Source organism: Drosophila yakuba, chromosome X (assembly GCF_016746365.2).
Source record: "Drosophila yakuba strain Tai18E2 chromosome X, Prin_Dyak_Tai18E2_2.1, whole genome shotgun sequence".
NCBI classification, from domain to species: Eukaryota; Metazoa; Arthropoda; class Insecta; order Diptera; family Drosophilidae; genus Drosophila; species Drosophila yakuba.
In genome coordinates, this window is record NC_052526.2 from 3,154,254 (window position 1) to 3,178,100 (window position 23,847).

The window sequence follows — 23,847 nt, forward strand, 5'->3', positions numbered from 1 at the left end:
ATAGACAAGAATCGTGGCAAAAACTTCATCAAACTGGCAACAAAAGTAATAATAATGAGGCGAGAGCCCCCAAAAACAACACCAACAAAAGACGAGCCAAGTGTTTTTTTGTGGGCTTGCTGCTTGGTGGGTTGTAGGTTGTGGGTGGTGGTTAGGCACTTGGTGGGTGGTTGAAAAGATTTGAAAAGCCAACAATGGCAACCGCTTACAGAGCACCGAAACCAAAACGAAAATGAAAACAAAATCAGAAACAGATAGGGGGCACCATAGTGTTGTACCTGTTTATTTTCAGTTTCAATGCGGATAAGGTAAACAAAGGTGTGCAGGTTGGCGATATCTTTTTCATGGAGCGCCGCTTGCAAAAATTCTATCCGGCTGAATGTTTGCTGAAAATAGCCTGTTGTGCAAACAAACATGGTCACATGGTGGTTCCGTGTAGTAAAAAAATAAATAAGTAATAGCCTCGGGTAAATGGCCTCTTGCGTAAATGAAACCGTATACAATGTACACGTTTGTTTGCACGATCAACTCTTTATTAAACAATTGAAATTCAAATTCAATTTAAGCATATGAATAAAGTGTTATCGTTACAAAAAAAACAAACTACTTCGTTTACACATTACATTTAGATATTTTTTATTCTTCCAATGCAAAACATTTAGATGTCTATTAATACAACAATTCAGTGGTCATGAAAAGGCATTGTGCTGCGGATCGATATTAAACTAACTACTTCACTTGTGACACGCATATATTATGCACTTAATAGAGGTAAAAAAAAATTTGTACAAATATATCTATATATAAACAACTATGTATGCAGTTGTATATACATATGTATATTCACATATATTCACACTTTGTTAACCAGTTATCAGAGGAAGGGAAGAAGCAGAGCCAGAAGGCACAATACAACTTATCTCTTTGGAATTTGCTCTCTTGTTATTGTTAGTGGCTTCTCTCGCCTTCTGCTCGCTATTATATCTAGGTTATTGCTCCGATCGACTGGCTTTATCTTCTTCACTTCTTGACCTATATCTAGCGACTATTAGATAACACATACGGTAACTGTGCTGTTCCCGCGACAAAAGCTTGCCACAATTCCAAACTTCAGACTTAAATGCTCCAAGCAAACGCAAGCGATACTCGCTCTCTCAAACTCACACACACATACGCACACGCGCTCACAGATACGCGTTCGCACACAGATACTCGCTCTCTCACAAATACACATACACACACACACACTTAGTAAGCCTAACGTAGAAAGAGCCATCAAAAGCTGAAGCCAAGTCTATATCGTCTGGGTGGCCACCTCCCGCTGGCGACTGCGTCTATAGTTTCCATAGGCCTCCAGTCCGTTGATGCAAAATGCTGTCAGGCCGAAGAACTGCAAGGTAGTCAGAGAATAGAGGGTATTAGTCGGGTCTAGAGAGAGTTACTCGCAGCGAGTGGGTGAATCAGATGGTGGTGGCCCAGTGTTCGAGGTATCTAAAAGATATTTACTGGAACACTGAGCCAACCACTGAGTTACTGAGTTACTGAGTAACCACTCACCGCCGCCGCCGTGTAGGCGCCAATGTCCAGGGAGAGGACGAGTCCGGAGGCCGCGAAGTAGGCCAGGGCCAGTGAGGAGTGCACCGCCAGGGACCAGAGTGTGGGATCGCAGCGGCAGAACTGGCGCTGCCACAGCCGCAGGTATCTGGCCAGGAGCAGGCAGCCGGTGGCCACGAATCCGATGGTGACCACCGCCAGGTAGAAGCTGCCGCGGAAATTGCTCACGCGCACCGGTCCGCAGATGATGCACAGCATTCCAACAAAGCTGCACAGCTGAAACACACGCACACACATACATGCATAAGTTGGGAGGGGGTGGGGGTTGGATACACAATGGCACATATGTGTAAGGCTAATTACCAAACAGGCCAGCTTGCACAGGCCCGGCATGCTGAGCAGGTACTTGCGATCGTAGTCCTGGGTTCCCGTGAGCGACATCGTGGCAGTTATGGATACAAGCAGTTACTCCAGATTCTTCAGCCGGATGGATGCCACTGAATCGAGCAAATATACCGAAAATACAGCCAATATAGCGAATATAGCGATTATAGCGCAGCGCCGCTGACTAATTCATATTGCGCTCGCCAGCACGCGCAGAATGCCACTGAAGTAATACAAACAACACTGCTCGCAAACACTCAGAATTCTCCCATCTCCCATCGTTACACTCGGCGAATAAAACAGCGCGAGAGAGAGAGAGGGAGAGAGGGAGAGAGTGAGAGAGTGAGAGTGAGCAACACATGGCACAGTGGGACGGGAGTTTTGTTTTTTTTAATTTATTTATTAAGTGAAGAATCCGTACATCATAATATTGTATCTTAACATCACAGGGGAGTGGGACGGGAGTGGTCAAGAAATCTATTAGATACTAACTTGAAATTACACATATTTAAGACACAATTTTGTAAGATAGTTTTAATCACTTTACCACAAATTTAGTTATTTTAGGAATTTTAATATTTTCAATAAACGAATGAACTACATGGCTGCCTCCTAATTACTGTGTATTCCAGCTGTGTGTGTGTGGCACAGGTGAAGTTCATTTGATTGGGCACACATCTTCGTTACATTATACTAATTTTCGTTGGGGGATGTTAAGGGGTGAAAAACACGGCGTGACTCACTGACCTCCAGGGATATACTAAATACGAATACGAGTTTATGAGTATATATATTCATCAGGCAAGGTGACGGTTACTGGGTGACGCTGAGCTTTTCATTCGTGTGCTGTGATGTGCCAAGCTTTCATTTGTGGGGCATTACTTTTACAAATGTAAATTGGTTGCAAGGTTGGGCCCTTACCACTGTGCATTCGATTTTCCATCGCTATGTTGGTGCCAGCATCATTGCATTGTGCCATTCAAATCGCATTTGTTATCGTCTATGACCGAATCGCTTCTCGTTATTTCAATCGGAATAGCTGTCTAATTGATAAAGTTACTAAGCGAATAAATCGCTGCACAAATCCGAATGCAGAATGCAAATGCGAGCCTCCCAAAATCAAATGCAATTTCGTCGTGATTCACATCGCAAAACACAAACTGCCCACATCACATATCATATCACACCAAACGGAATACGTAAATACACAATCAATTGAGGGGCCCAAAGAAGTTTGACGAACTCTGAACACTCTGCTCCACACGAAAATACTGAGCTGCAATTACAACTGTTTCGTATATAATTTGTATGTATTTTTCCATTAATTCTCACTACTCACATTAAATCGTAAAAGTTCGAGCGTCTTAAAGATTCATAGACACTTTTATAGGGTAGCAGTTGAAACATTCTGGCCCGACATCAAATTGAGTTATATTAATTGACATGAGCATGAGCTCAGGAGAGCTGGCTCGTTTACGAAATGGGCGCATGGGTGGCCACCTCCACCCCCACCCCCTGGCCAAGGTCGCTTGCACAATCGCCTCGACTGACTAACTGACTGAGATTCCGACACACTCACACTCACACTTTCTAATGCTGAGCGGAAAATGCTGAATGCTGAGTGAGATTTCTATGCGACGGAAATCGGCCACAACAAGCGGAAATGGGCACGAAAAACATAAATGAACTGCACTTGAGCAATTTAACCGATAAAGTGCAGTTTCCATCTCGAGGGTAGCAAACAGTCATACGATTTCCATGATTTCCACAAGCACTTGCATATACAAGTATACACATACAAATATGAGAGGCATCAGTTTTGCGCTCATCGATGAGCATTGAATCATCAGGGAAACTGGAAAACTGGGAAACTGTGAAAATGTGCGGGGAAGAAGCGAAGAAAATTGGCTGGAGAGCGGATTTTCACTGGAGGGCGTGCGAGTCTCAATGGCAGAAAATTATGATTACCTATGGACATTTCTTTGATTTCCTTTGGACTTTGAATTCAAAAAGTGCACAGAAGACTTCATAAATGTCGCCCTTAAATTACTGAGCACTCATCTGAATATTAGCAAAAAATATCTAAATGGTTTTTAACTAGATATTGCAGAGAGTGAATTGTTTAGTGATATACCTCGCCTACGATTCATGTACATGGCTGCGCTTTCGCTTACGCATTCACGCATTTTCCATCGCTTTTCCAGCCATGCTATGTATGTGGGAGCGGTGCGGGGAGGGTTGGGGAAATGTGGGCGCATCTAATTAGAAAAGCATTCGCTGTAATTGCCAGCTGCTGCATCAGCACGATTTTGTTTGCTTTTGGCGGCAGGAAAATGTGAAGCAGGACCGAAGGAGCGACATGTGAGCCATTAAGGAGCTATGCTCTGGCTTTAAAGCTCCAGATTCAGATTCATGTGGAGCTCCTTAATGATGACAAACTTGGCTATAAGTTGACCAATTAGTGGAAAGTTGGAGTAACCGTTTGCGAGCAGGCAGATAATTAGTTGCAGGCACTTTCGAGGAAGTTCGAAAGAAAGCGGCAAGTTGGGCCGGAGCCATTTCTCAACCTCAACATAGAAGTGCGCCAGCTGGGTATCTGTCAGATACAGATACTCAGTTGCCCAGATACACGGCTCGATTTGAATGCAAATTTCGTGCAGTGGCTGTCAGACTCTGCAGCTGACGTGACAAGACCAAGAGGCCCCAAACCCTCAAACCCCCAAATACCCCAAAATAGCAACGACCTCAGCATATCTGCCAAGTGAATTTGAATCTGATATTCCCTTCATCTCTGGGGGACTTTTTACCCGGCAGCCAACGCCATCTGACAACCATCCCCAGTTTTCCCCCCCCCCCCTGGATGTTCCAGTTTTTCCCCCAGGCAGCTGAACATTTATGCGCCTTATAAATGATTATCGTGTGCACTCAAGTGCCAACGTCATCAATCAAATGGGCCAAGTGCAACAGGATGTCCTTGCCTCCATTCTTTGGATATCCTTTATTTGCTATCTGTATCTCATTGTCTGGCGGCTCATCGCGTATTTGTAAGCTTACTGTCATCCCAGACACAGCTGAGATGCATATTCTTCGACAGCTTTCAATGTAAATGCGTTGTAAACGAATTTACTTGAAATAAAAATTATTATTTAAAACGTGAAGCATAACTGGATTCGGGGGCATTAAACTTACGCTGGTGGGAGTCCCATTTTAAACTCGGTTTCTGCGGGTAATTTATGCTAATGAATTGCCAATCAATCCGTCAATCAATCAACGAAAATACATTTTCCTATAGACCTCATTAATGACCTACCCGTGTATACGAGTATATGGAGAAGAAAAGAAGAAGAAAAACGTTGAGTTTCAAATCAATTTAATTGGCATTTCATTGGCCCCCGCTTTCCCTGAATTGTGCTCACTTTTCACAAGCACCCTGCGATTTGCGATTGCGATTTTTCCACTTCATCTTCGGTATCTGCTCATCGCCGAATTCAGCTGGCGCTGCACATTTTAAAGCAATTTTCTCTGCGTGATTTTTGATCCATTTATTTGGCCAGGTGGTCCAGGGAACACCGAACTCGCCTCGAACTCGATTTGCCACGATTTACGACTCCTTGCCACTACTTGCCACTTATGTAAACGCTTCGCTCTGCTGGCGCTGCTCTGAAAAGTTGTCTGCCACTGCGGAAAAGCTAGTTACAGGTGCAGGGTTCCCGGTGTGCTGTGGCACCCCAATTGTTTTTCACTGAGTGTGTGTGTGTGCTTTTCCTCTGTTTTCCGTGTTTTTTTTTTTTTTGTTTTTTTTTTGCATTTCAATGTCGACAAACTCGAATTGAAAGCGTGCCAAGGAAAAGCCACAGTCAATGTGCCGAGAAAATTGGATTGGCACGTAGACCAATGACCACGTAGTCAAAAAGCCAAGGAAATTTACGTTTGCATACGGTATCGGTGATAACTCAAGTACATGTATGTATAAATAATATATATATATAGTACATGCACACACACTCGATATGAAAACCGGAGTGCATTCGTTTAACAAAAGGCGAGGCCATCTTCGTTTCGGTTTCGGTTGGCTGGGTCCTAATTGTGGTTTTCCTTCTTGCTAACAAGCCAGGGCCAGGAAAAAGGTACTTGGCTCTTTCTATATTATTTTCTCTATCAATTAAATCGATGTGACAAATAATGAATAAGTATGTTCGTTTTGTGTGGGAGTTTCGAATGCAGCAATTACGGCGCCCGAAAGAATGCTACAGAATATTCCGCATCACATGCAAATAATGCACATGCGAAGGCTCCAATTTATCGCCAGTTTATCTTTTATGAAATGAGCGAAGTTTCTGTTGTCTTTTGCTTGCAACCGTTTGCAAATTAGACATCATTTGGGAAACAGTTATTTTTAATCAAACAATTTCTCTCCCTATCAGAATTTCCCGTTCCTCCTGCGACAATGCAATTACGCAATTTATGAAATTACGATAGCACAAGTGGCTTTAGCAACAATTTTCGATCTATCTAAAAGCAGCGCACACAAAGACATCGCATATCACACACACAGACAGGGAGAGAGGAAATTGCTACTTACACACACATTGGTAGATGCACATATCTGTGGCACCCAAGGCAGCAAGCGGGAAAAATGGAAATCCAAGCTGATGATTGGCCACACCCACACACTCAAGCGCACACAAGCCACACACACATGCATACATGCACACATGCATATAGCATCCCACTGCATATTACATATAATAATCAAATTATCAGTTAGCAGTTGCCAACTGGCTGCCTTCCCTTTTCGCCGCGGGCTCAAACTAACGAGGTGCCCTGATCAAATCACAAACGACATTAAGAGTTTTCAATTTGCCGCTGCGCACACAGATAGTAAGTGCTACAAAAAAAAAAAGTGTGCGGAGATTTTCCGGAAAGGAAGCGATGAAAATTTGCCTCAAGTGCTGGCAAATGCGTGGGTGTTTCGCATTATGCGCAGCATAATTATAATTAAATTGCGGAAACGTTAAGAGCAACTTTGTAGCGGCTTTAAGAACTCAATCCAGATGGCAGCAATGAGCTGTTCTAAAAGCGATGATGGTTTTTAGCGATGAAAAGCGTTTAGTGCATCACAAATGGCATTATGCCGGCATAAACTCGATGCAATCACTTTTCGCACAGGTGGGTGGCTAGCTGAGCTGCATTCACTACTTTGTTGCCAATAACCTCTACTTATCATAACGTGCAGCTGCTTCCTCGTCGCACAATGTAGTCGTAGTCGAAATGTATCTCAGATCGGGGCATTGCACAACTTAGATACATTTGAGCGCCCACACAGACGCACACAGAAGTCGGCAGGACACGTGCAACGGATTTCCCTTGTCTTGCATCCTGGAAAAGCCTTTCGTCATGAGCATAAAACATTGCCGAGCACTTTATTTTGGCACACTTCTGCTAATCGGATTTCCAGGCCAATTGCGGCTATGGAAGCTCTAGAAAAACCCAAGTTGCCATTACCATTATCAGTTCTTACATACAATCAAAATATGTAATTTCTTGTGGATATTAAAATTAAATAATAAAAAGTACGCCTTGTTCGACTCGCCCTGGCTAGCCGTCAGTGGATATAGACACTTTCGTGTTTTTATTTATTTTATTTCGCTTTTTATGGCCGACTCATTCGTGTGTCTGTGATACTTTGATTGCAGCAAAACGGGATCGTTAAATCAAAACAACGATTCCCGCACGCGTTCGCCTATTACCATGATAAATGGCCAAGTCGAGGGCCAAGGACCAAGGACACGGGCAATCCTCTCCGGCGGAGCGATGAAGAGCAGTAGGGCAGTAGGAGGATTCATACTTGCGACTTGAACTCGGGCGGGGCACGTCCGTTCCGCTTCTGTCTGCATTTGATTGGCATTTCGGCATAATTGTATGTTAATAGCCGGCGCGAAGCGATGACCAAGTGGCTCAACAGCTGCTAGCTGCAGGCAGGGAAGTGGCTAATGCCGAATTTATTTCCTACACTGAGAGCAACCCAAGCCGAGTTATCAATGAAGGTGGTATCTAAAAGTGAAAATTGAGCTAAGACTTAAGCACGAACGTAGTCTATCATTTAAATAGTGCAAACAAAAGCGACTCTGATCACTTGAGGTTTTTCCGATAGATAGATAGATACTTTATCTCCTTGTGCACTCGCCCAACCACACACACACTGAGACACACACACACTCACACGCACCCGCAGCCTAATGCTGTTGTCATACGCGCTTATGAGCTTGACCTTGACATTGGCAGTGAAAACGCTGATAAACTAAGCCCTAATCCACTGGCATTATGTACATTCGGCACTTTGCCACCAGACAGCCGAAACCAGAGTCAGAGCCAAACAAAACAAAACAAAAAAAAACTAAAGCCGAAAGCCGAAAGCCCAGCCAGCTGTGCTTTCATACAAGTCCTGCCAAGGACGATGGGCGGCGGTTTAGTGGGTGGTGCTGGCCGGCAGTCCAAGCCAAAACAATGGGCAAGTGAAAAAAGTAGAAAAAAATAGAAAAAGAGAAAGGAAAGAAAGTAAGGAAGCCGCCGCGGCGGAGATGGGAAAGCGGGAAAAGCACCGACAGCCAGCGAAATAAAATCAATTTTCATTGTAATTGGCAACTTAAAGGCTTAAGACATGGTTATTTCTATTACTGAACTGGTCGATTCCGACGGGATTTTCCCAGCTTAAATGCCGGTGAAGGGCGAGCAGACTGTCTGGCAAGGGAAGCTCAAACGGCAAAGGTATCTCGCAGATACAGATAGTCCAATAGTCCGATAGTCCAATAGTCCATCTGCGATTGAGTTCGGTTTGAGATAAGCCGCAGATATTCATACCTTTTCGATGGAAATTTGCCAATAAATTGCAAGTTACTTGCAGCTTTCTCTCTTACCAACTTTACTTCAATATGACCAACATACTGGAGATTGAGAGAAAAAAAAACCAGCAAGTTGTGGATGCACTTTACCTGCACTTAATTTCACTTTGGGCCACGAGCCATCGCCTTGGCTCAGACAACTTGGCTTTTTCCACTAATTTATGGCTGTGCGTCTTTGGTCCTGCGTCCTGCATCCTCCGTCTTGTGTCCTGCCTGAGATCCTTTAACGCATTATCCGCGCTTATTGTCGTATATCAAATTTAATGGCTCTGCTTGCCAGCCACTTCCTGAGCGACTTTAATGGCGTTCGCATGTCTCGAATGAGTGCTTTAAAGGGTCAGAGTCCGTCGATTCGGGAAGGGACCATCTATCTACGAGTATGCTCCCAAAAGATCTCCATTGTGTGTGTTGCGAATGGCAGACGGCAGCTGGGTGCCCATATGCTGAGCATATACTCAATACTGGGGGGGAATGGGATGTGGAGTCACCTGTTCATCAATCAACATTTAAATGGAGAGATGTCTTTCCCAAACACGCTTAGGCTATTAACTACAGTGCATTAGGCGGCATGCTAGTAGCCTAAAATATTAAAAGTATTCACTTTATTTTGTCTTAAAATCCAGAAGTTATTGACAACCACAAGCATACCGAATAGACACCTTTGGTAGTTTATAGAAGAATTTGCTTTTAAAGGACACCGAAAGTGGTCTTGGTTTCCCTTCAGGTTCAATGACCCACATTTACATTTATTAAAGTTACTTCGCCTCAGCCTTTCATCTGTCACTTGCCAACGTCGATGGGTTTTTCAGTTTGGGGGGCGAAATACAAAATGAAGTTGTCGCGCGTCGCGATTGCTGGTGATGAAATGTCGGCAATCGAGGGCGCCGAAAATGAAAGCGAAAACGAAAATGAAAGCTGAACGACACGATGATTCAAAAATATTTTCCACCGAAAATTGAACCATTTTCTCGCAAGATTGAAAATGCCATCTCCGCCAGTTCGTCCTGCACCTCGAAATGTCCTTGGCAACACGCTCACACATCGAATTATGCTAATCAGGTGACGACTGCGACTAAGGCGCGTAATCGATTACTTTTGAGTTTGAATTTAGTTCACGCACACCCACACACACCCACACAATACACTCAATATGTGCGAGTAGCAATAAAAGAAAAAAGGATACACAACACAAAAACTGTGCGATTTACAAGGACACAAAGTGACGTCGCGTCTAAAACAATTTGCTGCAGCGCATAAAAGTATGCCACGGAAAAAAGCAGTCGAAATGAAGAGCAATATCCCTGTAAAACATCATGAGCGATTCGATTGCGTATGTCTCGAATCCATCGACTTGCTACCAAGGAGATTTTTTGGGGCCACTCCCCACCAAATTGGCTGGTAATCTCTGGCATAACACGGCAACAACGAACTGGAAAATCACATTCATTTGTACTGTGCCCATTCTCAAGGGTAACACTTTTAAGTTACTACACCCAACTCGTTTTGGAAGCACTAATAAAACTGACAAATATTTGAATTCCACTTCCCTCGAAACCCCAGAGAAGGGGGGCCACTTGTAAGCGAGAACATTGTCCAAGCCAACAGGATGTTGGCCGCAAAGTCATGTCATCCGAACGGCGGCAAGTGGAAAACACAAGCCGGACTTCTTTAGAGCATTGCCAAGTCATGTGCACAGTTTCCATGTCGATGATGATGATGATGATGGCAGCTGGAGCTGTAGGAGCAGCAATCGTATTTTTACTCCTATTCACCAATGTTTCGCACAAACAGCGAGGGGCGAGGGGCGAGGGGAAGAGCTCGTACATTGATGATGTGCAAATGCCATGTACACAAATTCACATAAACAAAGCGTGTAATAAAAGTAAAATTTGTCAAGAGGATTGACTGCATTTTTATGTCAAGCATCAGCCATTGAGCAGTGGCTCACAGCAAAGTTGTTGCGGGGGGTTAAACAATGTTCTGAGATGCTTAAATTGTAGATTGAATACCTCACCAAAGCAAGGCAATAATATAGATATTCCATTAAGTATTTCATATACTTTTGACCACCTTTGTGGGAGTTTGCGATGGCCCCCGTAAAAAGAAAAACTCACCCTGCCATCCTGCTGAGCGTGGAAAACAGGAATTTATGCGAGGCCAGCCGCAGATAAAGCATGAAAATGTCATTGCAATGCATCACCCAGGGGGATGGGCTCACTGGATGTGGATGTGGGTGTTTGGATGTGGATGTGGTTCAGTGGGCGGTGTGGAGTGAGAGATTCATCATGTGGCGGCAAGTGGGCGGGGCAGCAGCCCCACATGTCTGCGTGCAACGGGCGCCCATCCAAATTGACAGTGTCATCAGTTTTGAAGTGCTGCCTCGCTCCGGCGTTGGAACGGGTGGTGCTCCTGGTGGGCGGTTTTCCCAGAGGCTGGGGGTCATGTTTCAAAATTGCCAGCAATTTGTATTACGCACTCCGGACACCGAACGCCGAACGCCGAACTCCAAACGCCAATCGCCGAACTCCGAACTCCGAACTTCGCCAGTCGCGACAACTTGAGCTGAATGAAGATGAGCAGCGGACCGCTTTTTCTGGCCCTTTGGGGCATACACATAAGGTGGGACACATATGTCAACCGATCTTAATGGGCAGCACTCACATATCAGCCAAGCAGGCTGATGATGCCCCATTTTGGGGCATTAATTTTAAACGAAGGAACAAGCAGCATGCCTCACTTTAAGTTCAAGTTAAGTTAGGATGCCCATCATTTCAGAGATAAGCGTTCATTTTATTTGCCCTATTAGTATTAAAAACGGACAATCATGAATAAAACTAGTTCTCTCTTTAAAAACTCCACTTAATGGTGGATTCCAACAAATTGGACCATTCCGCGAAAAGTCGGAAAGTCTGGAAGTCTGAAAGGCTGGCCTGCGGCGCGGAAAGGGCAGAAATAGATTCTAAACATGGCCTGCTCATCCCCAACCCCCATTTTCATCCCCAAACCATTTCCTCTTGATTACCCGGCCATTTTCCGTGGGTTTTCCAGGTAATTACTTAATGTAAATGAAAGCCTCGAGCCCAATTTCACGTGGACCTGGACTACAAATTGCATTCATTTGGCCGCGCGACCCACTGAAACTGAAACAGAAACAGTTGTCTCGCAGCAAGTTTAACGCTAAATTGGCGGAATGAGAAGTTTGTTGACATACTTTAGTCTCGGCCATGAATGGCAATAATCGTGGGTTAAACGCATGCCACTCCCCCCGCGCTGCTGAATTTCCCAAGAAAAGCACTTAGAACGTTGAGTAATGATGCGGCCGCAAAAATCACGCACGCCTATTGCCAAAACAAAGGTTTTTTCTGCTTTCTTTATGGTCTGTGGCTGGGGAGGATTAGGAGCACGACTTTGGGCGGGGTGGGGGTCCTCATCCTGCTCATCCTGGCTACTGGTAGCCATGTATGGATTCCGGATTTCAAATTCCGGACCCTCATGACACGTCAGCGGCAGCGTCTCGTGCTCCATTTGCAGGCATTTATATGTGTCAGCGTGTCAGGGCCGTCATCAATCACATTTTGAGTTATTTGTCAGTCGAATAAATACACTCGACGAGCCAAAGTTAAGAACTTAACTCACGTCACATCTGCCACTACTTTACACTTCAAGTAACTGTATCTAGATGCAGCAGAGCTCACTCGAAACTGTTTTCAATTAAAAGTGAAATGGCTGGCAAATTTGCATGGATTCACTGGGTTTTCTTTCAGTGCACGGCTGGCTGCTCGCATGTGTGTGTATTCGCATGATTTTGGGTCTAAGAAGCTCCTGACATTTATGACTTGCCACTAAGAACCAGCGCCCTTCCATCTGTTATCCTGATGTGCCGATCTCCTGGTGTTCTGGTGTCCTGATGTCCTGGTGTCCTGGTGTCCTGGTGTCCTGGTGTCCTGGTGTCCTGGTGCTTTGGTGTCCTGGGGTCCATTTGGCCAGAATCGTGCTGCATTTCCCCTTTAGGCCACTTTTAACTGCAGCCAGAGGTGCGTGCGTCGACCATTTGTCTTGCTCACAGGAAGCGAGACAGAAATTGAAGAACAAAAGGGTTTTTTTGCCAACCTTAAGGAAGAAGTCGAGTTTATTGGGGATGTGGGGGGTGGGGGTGCTTTCTTCATGGGATCGATTTCAAAAGCGTAGAATAATCAGAGGCGCCTTTGTTGGCCGCCAACCCTTATTGTTAACACGCTATTTTTAGCCGAACGAGTAAATTAAAAAATTATGCAAAAATGTTTTTCTCTGGCTCTGGTTGTGGTTGTGGTTGTGGTTTTGTTTTTTGTTATACGAGTATATATATATTTTTCTTTTTGCGGTAGCTTCTGTTTTTCGTTTTCGGTTTTTGTTCAGCGAACGGGGACAACGGCGAAAGCAAACACGAGCACCACTAAGTAAATAAACAAAGAATTTTGTAAAAAGTTTTAAATATATGCAGATGCACGCACGCCCATTCAAAAAAAAAAAAAACAAAAAAAAGGGAACTTTGGGGCGAGGGATTGAGACACTCTTTGCATATGGAAATGAGTTTTGTTTATTTTCATAATACCATTTCTGCACTTGATTATTTTGCCCATCGTTTTTCATGCAAACCGCACGCAGGCCGCCAATAAATCCAATTAAAGGAAACAAATCGAACTATTAAAACGCATTACGAAGCCACATTTGACATTTGGATGGGCAGCGCTTACATAGTTGCAAAATCACAGGGAAAACAGAAAAAACTACCCATTTCTGAGTATGTCAACGATGAATTACCCTTTTCTACAAGGAAGATGATATGTCCCTTGTTATTTTCGGTTCACTCAATAAATATTTGGGGTTTAACGATTAGAGTTGTGTATTTCTTCCATTTTATAAGTGAAATGTTGCGACTTCTGCTTGTGCAGCAATTGATATTTGATTACACTTTAATTAAACACAAACCTTTTTTTGTGTAATGTGTAAACATAATTTTCAGCAAAGAAGTCACTTACTGGAGTGCGGAGAAATGTGCGGCTGGTTGAAAAATGTTCATTTAAGTGTCGAATGTATGCTTGATTTACGGCGAAATTATCTAGCTTTTTGTAGGGCGCATAATTAGCAGTCGAACTCATTTGCAAGTAATTAAATTCGGGCGACAATTTGTCAGCAAGTTTTTCCAGTCGGGTCACATACAACTTTTCAGTGACAACTCATTAGGAGAGCGTGGAAATGGGCGCATTGGCCAGATGTTTTTCTTCTCGACTTTCGTTTTCACACTCACACTCACTCTCACTCTCACACTCACTTTCACATTCACTTTCGCTTTAAGCCTCGTGCTCATCTAATTTCATTTCCGTGGCGCAATCAGCGGACGTAGTTTTCCAGCATCCTGCAGTTTGTTTGTAGTGCGTCCTGTGTCCTGCGTCCCGTGTCCTGTGTCCCGTGTCCTGCGCTAGGAAATTAAATTGCGAACACTATCCGGAATCGGAGACGCCGGGGGCATTACAGTATTTGGGTCTATGTCGTCTCGGCGGCGCTGTTGCCCCTCAATTTCCGCTGGGCGCAGCAATTTATAATTATGTGAATATGTGTCTATAGGCCATGCATGCCAGCGAACCAACGTGCACAGTCAGAAAAGTAGGCGCATTTTTTTATACTAGCTACTCCTCCCAACTAACTGCTTATTCGCGATGGCTTTTTCGCACAGTGCATCGCATTTAGACAGCCTTACGAACACTTTGGCCTTCATCTGCGCCCGTGTCCTTGCCGAGTCCCTTTTTTCAGCTTCCCGCGGCCATCAGATGGCGCGTGTGTCGAAGGGGTTAAAGGTTAACATGAGCTTGCTTTAACCTGTTAGCCGACGCAAAGTTCTCGGCTTAGTCGCTGCAAAATGAAGAGCCTGTTAATTGAGTTGCCGCACCGCAGAGCGAATCGATATTTGCACTTAGCGCCACTTCTCCACGCTGCCGCATGAAACTTTCAAATGCGAAACGTATAGCAACTATACAGGAATCCAACGGATCCTACAGCAAATTAAACACTGCTTTTCATACTTTTCAAACCAAAAGTCAGAAGTTTTCACACCATCAAAGAAATCTGTATTTAAATGCACCCATCGGTATTGTTTATTGTTTACGAGCGGGGCAACTTGATTCCGCTATCAGCCACTCGACTTACATTCCTCTGCAGTAAACAGCCAAAGACCCTCCTCCTCCCTCTAAAATTGTGATAATATGTCAGCAACGCGCTTTTCCACACCGCGCCACAGAACTCGTTAACCCTTTTTGCCCCCGTTTTGCCTCGCTTTTCCAGCGACATTTTCCCCCGGCTTACGTTAAGTGAAGCACGAGAAGTTGTGCTTTGTGCTGGCCACTCGTAGTGGGCGGGAAAAGTGGAAAAGCGGAAGGCGGTGCCCCTTAACCCGGCTTAAGTACACGCGAGACGCCCATGCACCACAGTGCACCACTCTGCACCACTCCGCACCACTCGGCACCACTCGGCACCACCCACAAACGGTTATTCTTGTCCTTTGAAATGGTGCACTGCGCGCAAAGTCTACTCACCTCCGGCTGGCCATACAATATGTAACTATTTTGCATTCACTTTATTCACTACTCACTTTAAAGCCCTTTAAATGCCTCCCACGTGCAGTGGCTGTGATATTCTAGAGAAAGGATTGTGATTCCACGGCTTTTTTACCCGTGCAGCCGTCGTTTGCTGTTTCGCAGCTGCGTTACCTGCTGTCGCTGTGGGTCCGTAAACAGGACATGGGGCCACTGGAACTCCAGTTCCCCAGCCCCAGCCTACCACCATTCACCAGTTACCATTCCCATTTACCATTCAGCATTCAGCTGGTGGGACTCCCAGTGTGGTGGTGCTGCGGTGCTGTGGTGGGCTCAGGCGAGTGTGGCGACCCACGTAAGTGCAAATATGAAAACTACACCGCCACTTTGTGCTCAAATGCAAATTCATACGTACGCGTATATGCGCGCTAAGTGCGAATAATAAAATTGGAAAACATTAGCACAGCTAACTGGACCTTTAACTAAATTAAGGCTCTGCTAAATGTTCACCGGCCATGGATTCAACGGGCGTGAAATTAAATAATGCCACTTTCTAGTCAAACATCTAGACGCATTTAAATATGCTAACTGTTGCCGTTCACAGCACGCAAATGGCACAAATAATCCTGCACACACACACACAAGTGTATTTAACTTGTTATCCCAGTTATTGCCATTGAAATATTCAAAATTGTGGCCCAGTTCATTAGGGCGCCATCACTTATCGATTCCATTTATGCCCTTTTGCCACTTGAATTTGTGCAGCTCACGAATACATTTGGATAATAGCCATAAATCATTCATGCACTCAATATAAATTCCATAGGCCAAATAAAGTTGCTGTTTTGACTACTATTTTTGAGGGCGGAAAATCTAACTACCAAACTTTAACTTTTACCAAAAATACGATTTTTCGCATGATTTCTTATCATAACTTTGCTAAAAATGATCAAATTGCTTTAAGAATGACTGTTTTATACAGCCTATTACCAACAGTAATCGTTTCTGAACTTTTTTGAAGGACTAGCTAAAATTCATTTTTTGCCAAATTTTCGCATTTTCGGTAAGGGGTACCATCATCAAAATTTGCAAAAAACGGCTAAAAAATAGATTTGCCTTTTCATTGGTTCGTTCGATTGGGAATTGAAATACGAGCTTAACGACGTATGACATTCCACATTCAGACAACTATTTTGAATGTTATGGTAAACAAACTGACTATTTTGTGACTGAAATTCGAATAAATGGCTTTTGGCAAAAATTAAACAAATTTTAATGGGCATTTTAATCATAACTTGGCTAAAAATGATCACAAACATAAAAGAATAACTGTTTTGAGCAGCTAATTACCAATACTAACGATTTCTGTCACTTTTTGACGGACTTGGGGAAATTTAATTTTTTTCAATTTTTTGCATTCTTTGTAAGGGGTAACATCATCAAAATTTGCAAAAAATGGCTCAAAAATAGAAGTGCCTATCAAGGACACCGTTCGATTGGGAATTTAAATACGAACTCAACGAGGTATGGCATTCCATATTCAGACAACTATTTTGAATGTTATGGCCAAAAAACTGAAGATTTTATAAGGAAAATTCAGAAAAACGACTTTTGGTTAAAATTAAGATGTTGTATGGTCATTATACCCGTTACTCGTAGAGTAAAAGGGTATACTAGATTCGTTGAAAAGTATGTAACAGGCAGAAGGAAGCGTTTCCGACCATATAAAGTATATATATTCTTGATCAGGATCAATAGCCGAGTCGATTTGGCCATGTCCGTCTGTCCGTCCGTCTGTCCGTCTGTCCGTCTGTCCGTCTGTCCGTCTGTCCGTCTGTCCGTCCGTCTGTCTGTCCGTATGAACGTCGAGATCTCAGGAACTACAAAAGCTAGAAAGTTGAGACTAAGCACACAGACTCCAGAGACATAGACGCAGCGCAAGTTTGTCGATTCATGTTGCCACGCCCACTCTAACGCCCACAAACCGCCCAAAACTGCCACGCCCACACTTTTGAAAAATGTTTTAATATTTTTTCATTTTTGTATTGGTCTTGAAAATTTCTATCGATTTGCAAAAAAACTTTTTGCCACGCCCACTCTAACGCCCACAAACCGCCCAAAGCTGCCACGGCCACACTTTTGAAAAATGTTTTGATATTTTTTCATTTTTGTATTAGTCTTGTAAATTTCTATCTATTCGCCAAAAAACTTTTGGCCACACCCACTCTAACGCCCACAAACCGCGAAACCTGTCCTTCGCACTTACACTAGCTGAGTAACGGGTATCAGATAGTCGGGGAACTCGACTATAGCGTTCTCTCTTGTTTTGATCATAACTTGGCTAAAAATGATCATAGGGACGAAAGAATATCATTTTTGAGCAGCTTATTACCAATACTAACCATTTCTGTCTTTTGGAGAAATAATTTTTTTTTGTGAATTTTTGCATTTTTTGCATCAAAATTAGCAAAAATGGGGAAAAAAATGGGATTCAATTACGAGATCAACGAGATATGCCACTCCACATTTGAGCAAGTTGTTCCATTTTAATGGCCTAAATGCAGATTATTTTCTTGGCGAAAAGTGAAAAAAGGTCCTTTTAGTAGAGCTCAAATGGAACTGATTGAAATGAAAGTAGTTACCATTTGGAATGTGACTGAATTATTTATATTTGTACGGTTATAATATAGGCAAGAAAGTTGAAAGAAGTTGGACAAAAAAAAAAGTAGTGTGTATAAGCTGGGGGTCAATGCCAGGATTCAAGTCGGGAGCCGCGTGTAGAGCCAAAGTCGCAAGGAATCTCAATCCTTGATGATGATAGGCCTGGTGCGGCAGCGACGGATGCCCCCGCCCACAACATTGCCCTGGCAGCTCCACTCGCTGGCCCTCACCCACTGGTTGAGCGGATTGCGGACGCAGTTCCTCCTCTGGGCCTCGCAGCGGGTCTGCAGGATGCAGGCGCCCTGCTGGTCCCTCCAGCAGCTGGCCAGCTTGTCATCCAGGCACACCCTCCTCTGGCACTCCCTGATGCGCTTTCCATCCGACTGGGGACGTGGACGCAGCCTGGTGGCGCACTGGCCGACGCCGCTGGTGCCGGGAATGTTGCGGCAGCGGGTGATGCACGTCTCACGGATGGGTTCCAGTCCATTGTCCCGACGGCGGCAGTTCTTCTCCCGCAGACGACAGGCCGGCAGGCGGGTGCACACATTGGTTGCCTTGTTCCGGATGCACACGCTCTTGCCGGCACTGGACAGTCCGGTGCAGCGACCCACACATGGACGACGATCGCCATCGGCGTGAATGGCGGCGATGGCCAGGACGACGAAAAGGAGGCAAATGCTGAACTGGCTCATGATTTCTCTGGTGGATCTGTGGATCTGCGAGTCTGGGATTAGCTGCTGTCAGCTGTTGCTGGTTGATTGATACCTTTCCGTTGGCCAGGCGGCGTTTATATAGCAGCTATAGCAGCGTGGATACTACCGTATTTTTACTGTCATATTTTTTTGGGAACGCCATCTGTTTTCTTGTTTGCCGCCGTTTTTTTGTTTTCATTGAATGTGAAACGTGAATTGTTTTATTCATATTTTAATGGGGTAATCTATGCATTCATAAATCCGTCCTTTGAGTTTTTGATAACTTATAATTATCTCTTAAGAATGTTCTCACAAATTTTAGAGGTTTGTATTCTCTAATGTCACTCTTAATAATCTTTGGTAAATGAAGGTAAAAGTGAAGTGCAATGTAACTAGTCATCTACTAAAAAATGTTGTAACTTTAATACTTTATTACTTATTATTTATTACTGCATAACTGCATGCTTACATTAGGGCATGTTATTGAAATACATAAAATTCTAGAATCAAGACTCCAGCGACATGTTTTTTCTGCAACAAAGCAGCTGCAAGTGCGCCGGGTAAATGGCTCTTAATATTTATTGATTAAATATAAACAAAATTAAATTAAACAAAACCCGAAAGCGGCGCGTGCCAAGAAGGAGGGATTGTCTTGGATTTGCTTCCACGTAATTGTCAAGTTGCCAATTGTCATATTGGTGGTATAAATACTTCGAAACATTGGCTAAAATAGCATCAGAAGTTTCGCCAACTCCAAGCAATCGTCATCTAGCAACATGCAACGCCATCAACTGACTTTGATGTTCGGTAGGCAAACTAATGCATAGCATTTAAGGCCAAATCCTTTTTCACATCCAAATCCCATCTTTCAGGCATGGCCCTCCTGTGGGCAGTGGCCAGCGGCACCACCCAACCGCCGAGCACCAGGCGTCCGCCGCTCATTACCACCACCACCCCCCGCACCACGCCCCGCAACTGCCCGCTCGTGCCGCCGGTCTGCTCCAAGGCCAGTCCGCGTGTCTGCGGACGCACTCCGCGTGGCGAGTGCCAGCGCTTCGAGAACATCTGCCAACTGATACGGGCCAATGGGCTGGGGCAGGTGGTGGGCGTGCGGCACACCCGCGACATCGATTGCCGCAACGTGAAGGGCATCGGTGCCGCCAATCGGCGACCCTGCTACAATCCTTGCCCCGCACGTCCCGTCGTCTGCAAGAGGTCGCCGCCCAGCCAGCACATCTGCGTGCGGAGCAGGAACGGCAGGCAGTGCAAGGTGCTGGCCAACAGCTGCCAGCTGCGTAACCAGAACTGCCACAGCCAGCCCAGGAACAGTGAGTAGCCGTCGCTTACAAAGTCAGCACCGTTTTCTTTTAACTCCAACACCCGCAATTCCTTTTTTTCCAATCCAGACTGGCTGCGCACCGACAGCCGGCGCTGTGGCCAACTGCAGCTGGGCGATAAGCCGCAGGTTTGCATCCGGTTGCCAGTCCGGCCCAGAATCACCACTCGACGCACCTCCACCACTCGGCGCCGCACCACCAGCACCTCCAGCACCACCGCCACCACCACCGCCAGTTCCGCCTAAAGGATCTGAGACATTGGTAGCCACGCATTTGCATTTTTTTTTCTTCTTCCAACAATAAAAATCACAAATGAACTGCAAGCCGCGCTTAAAATCCGTTTTTCAACTGAGCTGGGATGGGGAAACATGCGTGTAATTGCAATCAGCTCACAGATTTTCTGTAAGTCTAAACCGACGATTAACTTTGGGCCAAACTTTGCGGCCAATTGGAAATTGGAAAGGCAATGGAAGTTGCAAGATTGCAACTAAAGCAAACAAATTGATGATGACTCGTCATTTTATAAGCAAAACTTGAGGTATACTTTCCGTTTCGTCTCGATTGCAGGCTTCTTTGATCGTTGGACTTCAGGTAGTATTTCAGTAATTAACTGTTCAATGTCCTTTGGCAAAATCCCCGCTAATGACCATTGGCGTTTCCCAGTTCGCTTTTCCAGCTTTATTCCTACTTTTCCTACTTTTCCTACTTTGCCTACGATTTGCCATTGCCCAGACAACGACGACCAACGACCCAAAGAGAAGTTGGGCAAGCAGCCCGAAGTAATAAGAACTCAAATTACAATTGCCAAGCCGAGTTTCACGTTGTTTCGTATGAAATTCCAGCATGTCCAACTTTCTGGCGAGCACTAATTAATTGATAGATGGCCGGCCAAATTGACTGAAATTGCATATTCGAGTTGCTGCCTGCGCTTTAGTTTCCATTCCATTGCGGGTGGAAACGGAAAGTTAATTGAATTACACACATTACGCATACGCAGCGTTGGCCAAGTTTGGCAAGGCAACTACTCGAACTTGTCGCGAACTTCGCTCGCATAACTTTTTGCTCCCCTCGAAGTCCTTAATCAACCCGAATTCAAATTCAAATCCAAATCGAACACAACCAGTTTGCGGTGGGGTCTGCCAGTGGTTTCTATGGCCATTTGCAATGGACACATCCTTCTGGTTGTTAATGAAAAGTCCTTGTCGTTGGCAATGACGAGAAAAGAAAGTGCGGAGTTTCATGTTTATTTATATATTTATATATTTTGAATGGTACTGCTTACCAGCACATTGAAATCCACATAACTTGCATACAAGTAAAACAATGCCAAATTGTACGTTTTTAATTATTACAAATGTTTTGCTTGCTAGTCTGATTATTTTTTTGAAGAGCTAGTTGCTCTGAGCCAACTTTATTTGGCCAGCAATTGTTTTTCCCAAGTTGTCGTATATATATACTTGTATTTTCTCACTCGATTCCGTGTTATTGCCATCACTTTTGCCTTTCCCGTATTTCTGCTCACAATTTTGGCTTCCTTTTCGCTTTCCCATTTGATTCCATTTTGTGGCCTCGAAATTTATGACAATCATCTACATCTGTTGAACATTGGCCGTCGGCAGAACCGTTTGTCATTTCGGGCCAACTTAATGAATGCGAATGAATGCCAAATGTTGAGTCAACATTTCGGCCACGCCCCCACACATGTACGTGTATATGTATGTGCCTGTGTGTGCCTGTGTGTGTCTGTGTGTGTGTGTGTGTGTGTCCAGCTAATTTGGGAACCGGCGAGGTTATTAAAGCTAATTGCGTTGATTCATAAATTAGAAACACCTTTGATTGCGGGTTCGTGACTATATCCACTATATCCACCACATCCACCATATCCACCCTGTGAATGCCTGTGAATACCAGCTGAATATGGCTGAATATCTAGCGTCCAGGGTGCTGGCTGCTAATGACTGGCCGCCACTCGTGATGTCCGAAGTATTTGGAGACATTCACCTTCAAGCGCGGGCACTGCAAGAAAAACATTATAAAGTATTAACTCCATGGCAGTAACTAGACTTACAAACGAAACTATGTCCCAGTGATCTGAGTACACTGAAAACCACTCACTTTAGTTGTCTCTGAGACTGATTTAAGCTAACTAAACGCTGTATTTGCCAAAAGATTTCCGCCAGTGTTGGCCTAAATGAAGTACCTAATTTATGAACCCTCTGAAAAAAGAGCGCAGAATAATTTGCCACTTGACCTGCCGCACGTGAACTTCTACTTCTTGGCTGGAGTGCGAATGCAGAGTCATCGGTTGACACTCTCGGTGCAGGAATAGTCGATAGTCATTGCTATGGTATATTTGGGGACAGGGACTACTTAAGGATGACGAATGACCATGATTACACCTGCTCTTCTAAACTGCTCCCCTTGCACTTGCACAAAATTCGTGGGCTGCTAGTATATGCAACTAGTATAGTAACTCGCCAGTAGCAAGAATATTTCGTTTTCTAGAAAATTGTACAATAAAATGGTATAAAGCCCACACAATTGGTCATCAGAAGAGATTTTAACGTCACAAAATGGACTAACCATAAAACATGAACCAAGACAAAGTGCAACTATAAATACAAGTATAATACACTTTTTGTTCGCACTACTGTGGTTAGCAAATTGAATAAGGCGACGATTAATTGCTGGTCATTTCGGAAGGACATTTCAGAAGGACACTTCAGGAACCGCAGACCATGGAAATTGCGGCTTTCCTTAGCAGCTGGCAGCAAATATCTGGAAAGTGCGGTCAATCTAGTTACCGAAACATGCGGATTTTCAAAACAAGTGTCAACCATTTGGGGACTACAACATCAGTTTATAATAGTAATTATCTTGTGCTGAAATAAATAAGAAAAAAGCAAACATTTTAATTCCGTGTTGGCCAATAGTAGAATTTAGAAGAAAACCAATCAATGGATTACGTCTGCACTTTGCGGGTGTGCATAAATTATAATGAAAATTAATTAGCGATTGTCTGGAAAGCCTAATTGCCTTTGATAATACACATCCATCCATCGATACTCGGGCATTACGATGGGCTTACCCCCCATCGCAGCACGCACATGAGCTCATCCAGCAGATATACGAGATGTTTTGGGTGGGGCTACGGAATATGGGATATGCGGCATATGGGGCATGTGGCATGTGGCATGTGGCATGGGGCATGGGATGGCGTAATAGAGGCGACTTAGACAGGCATAAGCCACACGCAGCATTAAATTGGCATTAGGTCAGGCCAGTGTGGACCAGCAGGCCTGCTCGCTTCTGGCCCAAAATCGGATTGAGCTCGACTTGTTTTTGCCGTTTTTCGGCTCTTGCCACAACCAGCAACCAGACATCCGAGGGGCATAAAAGGGGGAAAGGGGGAAGGGGGCTGGCTGGGTTCACAACATGCCACATTGTTGCTTTGACTTTTATTTATTTTGTTAGACGCATTTTGAAAAGCCAATAAGCAGCTTTCTGATTGATTATCTGCTGCCCGCTCATTGTCGCCGTGTTGATTTTAGCTGCAAAGCACACACTCACGCACAGTGAGGCCTCGCTAAGCGGTTCTCTTCTCTAGTTACACTCATTTGGAAGAAGCAGTAAGTTAACTGATGTGCTCACTGTAGCTCTATGCCTGTCCGTCACTGGGTCCTTTACGTGTATCTGTGTATCTGTGTATCTGCGTATCTGTGTATCTATGCTGTATGTGTGGAAGGCG

At 44.4% G+C, this 23,847-nt stretch overlaps 3 protein-coding genes across 3 annotated transcripts; 1 reads left to right on the forward strand and 2 right to left on the reverse strand.

The window, feature by feature from the left end:
* Positions 1–611: 611 nt before the first annotated feature.
* On the reverse strand, positions 612–2,166 carry LOC6524139. Its single transcript, XM_002099966.4, has 3 exons — positions 1,918–2,166; positions 1,558–1,830; positions 612–1,390 (listed from the first exon to the last, which is right to left on the reverse strand). The coding sequence occupies exons 1-3, from the start codon at positions 1,993–1,995 to the stop codon at positions 1,295–1,297; spliced, it is 447 nt and encodes a 148-aa protein (XP_002100002.1). The 5' UTR covers positions 1,996–2,166; the 3' UTR covers positions 612–1,294.
* Positions 2,167–18,053: 15,887 nt separating this feature from the next.
* Positions 18,054–18,801, reverse strand: LOC6524141. The gene has a single exon (XM_002099968.4). The coding sequence runs from the start codon at positions 18,760–18,762 to the stop codon at positions 18,211–18,213; it is 552 nt and encodes a 183-aa protein (XP_002100004.1). The 5' UTR covers positions 18,763–18,801; the 3' UTR covers positions 18,054–18,210.
* Positions 18,802–19,498: 697 nt separating this feature from the next.
* On the forward strand, positions 19,499–20,422 carry LOC6524142. The gene is made up of 3 exons (XM_002099969.4): positions 19,499–19,569; positions 19,635–20,090; positions 20,169–20,422. Exons 1-3 carry the CDS (start codon positions 19,539–19,541, stop codon positions 20,342–20,344), a joined length of 663 nt encoding a protein of 220 aa, XP_002100005.1. The 5' UTR covers positions 19,499–19,538; the 3' UTR covers positions 20,345–20,422.
* The last annotated feature ends 3,425 nt before the right edge of the window (positions 20,423–23,847 follow it).